This window comes from Papilio xuthus, unplaced genomic scaffold (assembly GCF_000836235.2).
Source record: "Papilio xuthus unplaced genomic scaffold, Pxut_1.1 DF826933.1, whole genome shotgun sequence".
Taxonomy (NCBI): Eukaryota; Metazoa; Arthropoda; class Insecta; order Lepidoptera; family Papilionidae; genus Papilio; species Papilio xuthus.
This window is the reverse complement of record NW_013531716.1, coordinates 3,459,797-3,469,564: the sequence shown is the minus strand read 5'-3', so window position 1 is coordinate 3,469,564 and position 9,768 is coordinate 3,459,797. Positions and strand designations below refer to the sequence as shown.

The 9,768-nt window shown below is 32.4% G+C and overlaps 1 protein-coding gene across 1 annotated transcript; it reads right to left on the bottom strand.

Annotated features, from left to right (window-relative positions):
• Nucleotides 1-6,217: 6,217 nt before the first annotated feature.
• Nucleotides 6,218-9,567, bottom strand: hJHBP (hemolymph juvenile hormone binding protein). The gene is made up of 5 exons (XM_013317764.1): nucleotides 9,411-9,567; nucleotides 8,238-8,466; nucleotides 7,767-7,891; nucleotides 7,334-7,486; nucleotides 6,218-6,623 (listed from the first exon to the last, which is right to left on the bottom strand). The coding sequence occupies exons 1-5, from the start codon at nucleotides 9,469-9,471 to the stop codon at nucleotides 6,460-6,462; spliced, it is 732 nt and encodes a 243-aa protein (XP_013173218.1). The 5' UTR covers nucleotides 9,472-9,567; the 3' UTR covers nucleotides 6,218-6,459.
• Between the last annotated feature and the right edge of the window lie 201 nt (nucleotides 9,568-9,768).

Genomic DNA, 9,768 nt, shown 5'->3' with positions numbered 1-9,768 from the left:
TGCAATGTTAACAAGAATATTCCTATGAAAAATAGTGCTATATTGTCAATTGACTTATTTTAATCCCCCTTAAAATTCAGTAAATGTTTGAAAAAACCACATTAGCAAAAATAATTTAGGTTGGTTTCAGAGTCAAGCTGACCGCACTCTTACCGTCAGCTATGACAGCACAAATATATGACTTCTAAAAAGTGTTTTAAAATAACGCGTCAACGCTGAGTTAAGCGCTGACAGTCAGTTTGTGGTCAGTCATACTATATCTAGCCTTATACGTACATTCATAAATATTTTTAGAGAGAAAGCTCATCGAACTGATGTCATTAATACAGTTGTTTTTATTAAGATTTATCGTCGACCCCGAAAAGTAATGATGGACCGAAATCTTCACGATAAAAGTATCGTTTCATAATTAGATGTATTTAATCTTGAATTTCAATATTTTTAAAATTATTTGATTCCATTTTAGTTATAAAAAACAATGATAAATAACAAAAAAAGGACACCATATAAGGCGATGTAACCTTCTATATTTATTCTAAATAAAGTAAATTGTAAAATTTCTTGATTAACACATTGGCTCATCATCAACCTGCCCTTATCCCTATTGAGGGCCGGCACAGTATGTACTACTTCTCCATACATCTCTATAAGCCGTCATATCCGAGTCTATCCCCTTCTTACGCATATCCTCTTTCACACAGTCATTCCATTGTTTTTTTGGTCTTCCCCTACCCTTGTAGCCATCCACATTCAATCTCATTACTTTTTTGCTTATATCATTATCATCCCTCCTCATAACATGTCCAAACCACGCTAATCTTTTACTCCTAAACACATTGGGTATCCTACAAAAAACTTAGTTTTATACATGTCTATCGCACGATGATGTTGGATACTTTTTGGATTATTGATAAATTATGATTATTAATATATAATTTTGCGTACGCAGAAGTTGACGAATAAATATTATATCAGATTACTTATTCCGAAATTATTAGTGATACATATTTAAAAGTAAAATATAAACATTTTATAACCACGTTGATATCCATAATATCAATCAGCTTTGATCAGGGTAACTGTATTTTTTGAGTAATATAGAATTAAGCTTACAAAACAAAATAAAGGCATGCATCCTTTTTATTTGTTACCACTTAAGGTCGAAAGAGGTCAGGACAAATTCGGAACATCATTTGTCTTTTAACAAAGATCAATATAAAGTTTGAACAAAAATAAAGGATTTTATTTAAACCTTCAAAGGCGGTATCTTTGAATTTCTTTGTGTTCAAAAATATGGTATTTTATTCAAACAATATAAAAATCGGAAGCCTCACAAAAAAAATTAAAAAAGGAAATATCATGAGAAACAGTTAAAAAATTTGCGAATCTATTTGTCTAGTTTATTTTTTCGAACGCTTGTTGTGTCGATTATATTTTCCGTATATAAAAACTGAAAGTAAAAAAATGAACAAAAAGCGTGTTCCATAATTGCAAAAATCGTTACTCGGCATAGTATTTTGCAATTCGTCGGCCAAAGTGGCTACACGCGTCCCGCAACGTTCAAACTTGAATTACGTGGAAATAGATTGCTTTACGATCAGAAGGGTTCTCCGGAGTTATCTCGCCGCTGACGTTTACAAAGTGTATTTTTACTATCTTTTTTACCCTACTATAAGGCATTATTATTCGTATGTATCAGACATTTTCTTTTGTATGACTGTTCCAATGTTACTTTCTTAGGAAAAGGAAAGGAAGGAAGGAAGGTGTAAATTTTCCAATACATCAACGAGGACAGGGCGCAAGACCAACAAAACTTTGCATTGTGGAGGCCAGGGCCGTCTTAACTATAGTAGGCGCCCAAGTACGGCGCCGCTGAAAGTACGCTGGGCGCTCTTAAGACCCGGTGCCCGAGCGCCCTGCACCTCTCGCATATCTGGAAAAGCACATAAAGAGAGTGACATTATGTCTTTCTACGCCTATTCATTGTAATTTAAATCGTATTCTTCCCCATAGTGACGGGGTCGTTAATTAAATTAGTACATTGTTTTGTTACTGTGCGCTTTATTTTATCACCCTCTCATTTCCTTGGAAAAAAATAGAGACAACTACATGTTGGGCTGATCAATCAGCCCTATGGGCATTTTTATTTCCAATTTTGTGCATCTATGCATTCGATCGATCGTAAAATTAGCGAGAAACCACGAAACACGTATACGAAAAATTTATTTTAAAGTTAACAGTTTTCTACCTTTAATATTTTCGTTCAAAAATATATTCAATTTACGTAAAATTTTGGAATACGCCGTACGGTGAAATTGTAACATTTTTGACTCTGAACATTTTCTCTTTTTTTTTTATTTTGTCTTAATTAAAGCTGAAAGTGTATTATGGAAAGCAATGCCTATATAATGATGGGTATACTGAAGATAGTTTGTGTCAGGATAACGTTTGGCCGGTCACACTAGTTGACCTATAAAGTTTCATTGGATGTCGACACGCAATGAATATTTAATGTTAGAAGTAGGATCAATATAGTCATTGGATGTTGACGTATGAGACGAATATATTAATAAATAAAGCTCATCTATTCAATATCTGTATCTTTTCTCAGAACTTATTATATGAATTACTTTATTGTGCCTAAATTATAAGTATGAATAGTTAGAAAAGTGATATTACTACACGTTTTTTTCTGAATATTTTATTAGACGAAGTCAATAATATCTACATAACGGAATGATTTCAAAAATGTATGTTGGAAAATTAACGTTAAGAAATAGAATGGGATTGGAATATTTTGTTGCATCAGGAAATGTTTTTTTTTTATATATGAGAAGGGGGCAACGAGCGGCGGGAACGCCGAGGTAATCAACGACACCGATGGATTACACTATAAGTAGAAGATGAGAAATAAAGGGTGTTTCCCGTTTGGGCGAGATCGATTTACCGATCAATCGGCCCGATGGGATTTTTTTCCCGTTGGAGCGATATTTCAACACCAGTTTAGTTAAGCAACATTAGTATATATTAATTAATGAGTATTATTTCGAATTGTATAATGTATACGGCTTATAATATACACGCGATCTTTAAAAGTCTTTTTAATTTTATCCGCCTCTTTGGACACGATAAATCAAACAGATAACATCTGTCTTTCGGTTTACCGTACTGAAAATGTATTACACTATGTATATTATTCTGTATCTAGTCAAGTTTAGTATGTATACTTCGATAAGTAAAGCTATAAAATTATAATTTACTAAGCTAAAAACAATGACTTGAAGGAAATAGAAAACATGTAAATACAAAGTTGCAGGCTCCTAGTTTATTTTCCACAGTAGTCGAGGGCGATTCGTCAGCATAGATATAAAAAATAAAAAAGTATCGTTTGTTGCCCCCGCACACATCAGCTACCTTCTAGGAAAAGTCCCATAAAAAACGGTCCAGCCGGTACCTAGATTATCAGGAACAAACACGAGTTTTCAAAATTGGTTATTCGTTATAAGTAACGTAAATATGTCATGTTCGAGATATGAAATTATAGAATACTAGCTATCGTCCGCGACCCCATCCGCGCGAAGTAAAAAAAAACTTAATAAATAGCCTATGTGTTCTTCCAAAATATGTTCTACATATATGCCAAATTTAAGCGAGATTATTTGAGCGGTTCCAAACTTACCTTCAAAAATACATCCATCCATCTAAACTTTCACATTTATAATATTACCAAGATCGTATTTTCCAAAATACTCTATGTAACGTAGAATGGTTAATGGTTATCTTAAAACTAGTTTGTACTGGTTGAGTTATGAAATCCATTACGGTATTCGTGCTGTAAAATACTATCCTGTAATGCACTCTGAGAGCAAGGCAACAATGGCCTTATGACTTAATGGACGCTAAAAGGATTTTGTTCTTAATAATTTGATGAGATTTTTAATTTTCTTTCATATTAGAAAGTCTAGCATATAAACAACAAGTGAAACTACTTTTGTTTTCACAGGTTAGATAACCGCCCGAGACTTTTCTTATACCTATGTAAGTACAAAATATTATTAGTTTTCGTAAGTTATGTATGATTAAAGATTCTCAGACACCATTGTGGTCATTGACCACGCAAAGCTGTGTGAAATCAGAATACAAATCCTTACGATTAATTTGCACAATTTTTTATAAGCTTTATATTTTGGTATGATAAAAAAATTCTATACTTGTTCAAGCAAAAGTTCCGAGGATACCTTTTTAAAATAAGATACTTGAGTACAACCCGACTGATTTTTGATTCCGCCCACATTATGTCAAGCTGACAAACTTTTGAGTGGGGACTTTTCTTACATCATATAAAAAGTATAGGTAACCAACTAAGCGCTAATTTCACTACGTAATTAATATTAATATGTTTTAAAACATAAAATAAAGATATTAATTGGGGGATTAGAATACTATAGTTTACATATGTTTCTAAGCCATGAGGACCAAGCGATGATATGTTTTTTGTAATTTCTTACTTTTTTATAAGATGTTAAATGCGTCAACGCAGACTCAGATATGAAAATAATTATTGTAACACCACCTACGTAAATATAGCCGTTACGCGCAATTCCGTCCGCGCGGAATAAAAAACTTATTTAGTAGTCTATGTGTTCGTACAGACTATGTTCTACCATTATGTCAAATTTCAGCGGGATACTTACAGCTGATGTGGAGACCTTCTAACAAACATTTGTCCATCCAGTCGCATTTATAATATTAGTAAGATTGTTTAGAATTTGATGTAACATCAAAACTATCGCCTTATTAACCTATTGATCCGTTCAACATTCTTAAAGCAAAATGAAAATGCAGTTACGTAAAAATCTCCATTGGAATAAAAGCCGGCAACATTTTTCTTATCTAAAATATAGCGATTTATGAAACAAATCGTTTCATCTGCTTTGAATAATAAACCTGGAGATTATTTATTACGTTATGTGATCCTGGAATTCATTCCTTACATCATTATACGTAATGTAATGCATTTTTAAAAAAGGAGATGTTAAATACACTTGAATAAAATATAATCTTATTCAACGTTTATTTTGAACGTTAAAATAAATGGTCCCATTTAAGGAAGGCGGTTTTCGGTTCGTTGACTTTTCGCAAAAATGCTTATCATACTTGGAGACTTATGTGTAGACTGTGTTTACTTTATGCAAATGCACTTACGAGCTTAAACCTGTGTTGTACTTAGGAAATAATTCTCGTCATCGCCAAAACTGATCTAAACACAACTTGGGTTTTAAATGTCAACGCAAATAATAGAATAAAATTAAATGAAAACTAAACCGAGTATACCTTAGAGTGTACGAAAAAGTTTGGTTATGTTTTAAGTAACTCATCATGATTTAAAAGAATTTTACGCTTGCAATCTCCAGGTTCATATACTGGACTGGACATTTCGTCTTCCTAATGCAATAAGACTTATTTTCTCGTCTGTTTGTTCTCTCAAATTTAATTTAATTTATCAGACAGTATACTTACACAGATATAATTCGTTTGAAGTTTATTTAAAGTAATAAATGACCGTAGTTATAACGAATACGGGCTTTTATATGTTTTTATGAAGTAAATTTTAGTTCGCATAGAATTTAACAGTGTAACAGGATGTTGGGAGCACGGATTTACGTGTGTTTATTCTGACTGTCATAACTAGTTTCCGTTGTCATTTCAACCGGCATAAAAACAAGTGAGAGCCAGATCGTACAACTGTTTAGTTTTCAAGATAATTATATGTACGAAAAGGTCGTGTGAATACCGTTTTGTTGGCGGAAGTACCAGCTACTATGTTAAAATTTAATGATTATTCATTATTTACTTGTGGATCTTGGGCTCAAACTATTATAAGTAAAATTATTCTTGTGTATTTTGTTGTTTACAAATAAAATACAGAAATATAAATTATTAACTAATTGATTTCATGGACCTATGGGATCTCTACATGTATTCGACGATCTTACGGTGAAGGAAAACAACGTGGTCCAACCCGCACTTGGCCAGCGTGGTTGACTATGTCCTATTTAGGGTAATCTCCGAGCCCCTTAATGGGGACGTATAGTGTGGTGGTGACAACGGGATCTTATTATCTTAACAACATGATGAATGCAAAATTATTAAAAACAAAATTGTTATTTGAAAATGGAATTCACTCATCATTCTACTTTGAATTATAACTTAGAAATTAAAGATAAAGACGTCATTATAATGTATTGCGTAAACATACATTAACAGTTACCTCGTGTATGTAATTAATATTTATAGGTTTATTTTTATTAGTCTATTAATCCAACTTGAACAAAACAATGTATGAACTCACACTGTTTACATTAACTAATAGAATTCCATCAATTGCTGATAGGGCTTGAGTAAATAAGTTTGTTTACCAAAGCTGTAAAGAATGTTTTTTTTTGGAGCAAGGGTCGTTTATATGTCTTGGAAAAAGTCTTCTGCTGGTAAGAACTTTGCAGCAGCTCTAATGTTATGTATGACCGTCTCATATGCTTTTTGAACTATTTGACAAATCGTTTTCCCTTTACAATCTTCACGTTTCTTTTCATATTTTACAATACCTTCTTTGATTTGTTCATCTGTAACAAAAATTACATAAATGATGGTATTTATTTGGATATTTACTGAGCAACTTATCTACTTTGTATTTTAAACTCGACACTAATAATGTTCAATACGCAATGACACTTATTCTACTGGAAAGGATATAAGCCGTTGTATTTTGTGCCTATTTCATTTTCGCCTTTATGGTGCTGATGACAGGGATGTTAGAAACTCGAACTTAAATTACAAATAGAATTTGCCGACAATAGCTTCAAATAGGGCTTTTACTTCTGAACGAAGCAAAAGTTCTAATTTCCAAACAGCGACATATGTGTGTGTCTATAGAAATCAGTGTAACCCATAGTCGGCGCGCTTGACCGTGAGTTTTCACTGTGATTAAGTTAACAATGTTTTAGGTTTGTTTTTAAAAAGAAAATGAGGGATCCAATAGGTTTTTGAACTTGTCTCTAGCTACTAACCTATGAAAAGTTCAATAACCGGTGGGATCGAGCACACTTGATACTTTAACGACAGTTCGCGTCTGTTCAAGAATGTTTCAAAACTAAGTACTCCACAGAAGTACTTTGGAAACAAAATAGACGGATAGAATGATGCATACGAATAACTAATTTTATTCACATGAATTCATTGATAACTTAGAAGCTGGGAATATGAAATATTTGTTGTAGAGTTTGCAAATACAAGATACAATACAAATAATAGATGCAAGATACGGTGTGGTTACCTTTACGAAGTGCTTGAACTAGTTCATCATTCAAAGATGCTTCGGGCTTTCCCACAATACTGCAAGTTATTGTTTCCGGAAGAACTTCAAAATAACGAACTCCTTTATCGTTATTTTTTAAATCGTAATTGTAATTAGCAGTTGCCAACGTAGCTGAAAATTGATTTAGATTAAATACTAGCTGTCACCCGCGAGTCCGTCCGCGCGGTATTAAAAAAACGTAATATTTTAGTAGCGTAAGTTTCATCCAGATCTGTATGGATATACCTACACACAAACATCCATCCATCCATCCATCTAAACATTCGCATTTATAATATTAGTATGATTGAATATTATTAGAAAGCTGTTGATGTATTGTAAGCTATCGATGTCATTAAAATACTAAAAGAATATTAATAAGAAATAGAATATTTTTTTTACGTATACTTACTTGCTTTAGCTTTGTACGTTCCAGATAAAGTTTTCGAATTTCCTGATATCTTAACATCTAAATCACTAACTATGTTTAAGTCGACGTTTAATTTCAGCACTACTGACTTTTTGTCTTTATCCATCCTAAAACAAAATACATTCTGCTCACGATTGTATTATTAGTACATATTTCCACTTAGCGATTAGCCGCGCGATTTCGGACGAGCGGTTTGTCATTTTAAAAGCAATCAAAGCCTCGTAAGTGCTCATCCATACTCATCGTTGTCAGATAAATTTCTACAGATTTAAATTAAATGTTCAGCCACTATTAAATTTAATATTTCTGATATTTATCCGGTATTATATCCGACAAGTAAAAACGAGCTCTAATAAGATCTCTATTAGTTGAAATAAGACACGCGACTCCATGCAAAAGCGGAACTGCTAAGTGTAAATGGGATCTTCACAATTAATATACTATTAATCTTACTGGAAGTCGGATATCTTCTGATCCTTTAGTCCAGATATGTTAATATTTTTAAAATGTAAAGAAACACCGCCAATGTCTGGTGCCGTGTACTCCAAAGCTGGTATTACTAAAGGATCGATGGCTCTTATGTCAGCCTCCGGAATACCTTTACAGGTTTTTTCTAAGAATTGTTCCGTTGATTTGCTCAAACATTCTATATCCTTTATTTTGCAAGATCTCAATAGTCCACCTGTAAGATAGAAATTTGTTATAAAATTTCTTTAATATATTAAATTTTATGTTTAAAAATTTGCATTCACACCAATTCCACCCAATAATTGTGACATGATTAATTCATTATACATTTTCAAGTTTTAATATTATGTATAAATTTTATTTAACGGCAACATATATAAATCTGTGCCCTATCACAATTTTATTTAATCAAACATTTATTAACGCTATCAAATGTTAATAAAAAGGCCAAGTGTCAATGTCACTTCAATCGGGAACAACGAACGACGTATTGTTTTCTCGCTTCTCACTCATTGGAGTTTTATTTCTTTCAATTTAGCTCATGAAGAACTAAATACCAATATACTAGTTATTAACATTTATTTAATGGTAGCTGGTATCAAATAAATTAATATAGTACTTGTAGTTGTTATAAAAAATCACTATCGCGTCCGCAAGTTAATCACGAAATAAGGATTTCCCCTTAACACTATCTGGATCTACCATGGTCACCAAACTGAATTGCGTGTTACAAAACATAACATAATACAGGGAAGGACCAACCATACATGTCAATCAGTGACAAAATCCGTATTGACAACTAAAAGGATAGTCTCGTCAACATATAGTTTAAAGATTCCAAAATGATTCTATTTTTCACATCTCTGGTTTCGGATTGTATTGTCTGTCTGTACAGTTCATAAAATAATTAAAGTAAATGAACAAAAGCCGAATCGCTCATGATAAGATTGAAATTTATCTTCGTATAAGCACAACATGAAATGATTTTTTTATAAATTTAACGAAAAATGTATTTAACTTCAACGAGGACACCGTTGTTATAGTTAAAATTGAAATGAAAACTCAAAAATTATTTATCACAAATATAAAAATATAATTTTATTAAAAATTCCAATGACAAAATATATCTATCAATTTATAATGATTAACAATTTTTACCTCCATCTGAAAGTGCACTTGCAGAAAATACAAGTAGCAAAAACACTTCACACGTCTTCATCTTGCAACCGACGGGATTGTCTCGTAGTCTGATGACAACTAAGATTTCCGTGTACTATCTGTCGAACATTATGACGGAAGCGCAGTATCAGTGCAAACAATAATGTACCGAAAAAAATAAGAATTGGGATACATAGGTCAATAATTATCACTGCACATGAGAAATGTACTCGTGGTAAATAACGGACTGATATACTTTATCTTAGTATATAAATATATAGATCTAATTGCTCTGCTAATATTATTCTTAACTAATCTGTTATGATACATGTGTAACTATGTCGCTTTAACATATGTG

Bases quoted from the DNA above. Each gene is read 5' to 3' on its own strand.
- hJHBP (XM_013317764.1), bottom strand. From the start codon at position 9,471: ATGAAGACGTGTGAAGTGTTTTTGCTACTTGTATTTTCTGCAAGTGCA. The intron at 8,467-9,410 runs GTAAAAATTGTT...TCTATCTTACAG, and splicing joins AAGTGCACTTTCAGATGGAG to GTGGACTATTGAGATCTTGC. The intron at 7,892-8,237 runs GTAAGATTAATA...ATTTTGTTTTAG, and splicing joins CAGAAGATATCCGACTTCCA to GATGGATAAAGACAAAAAGT.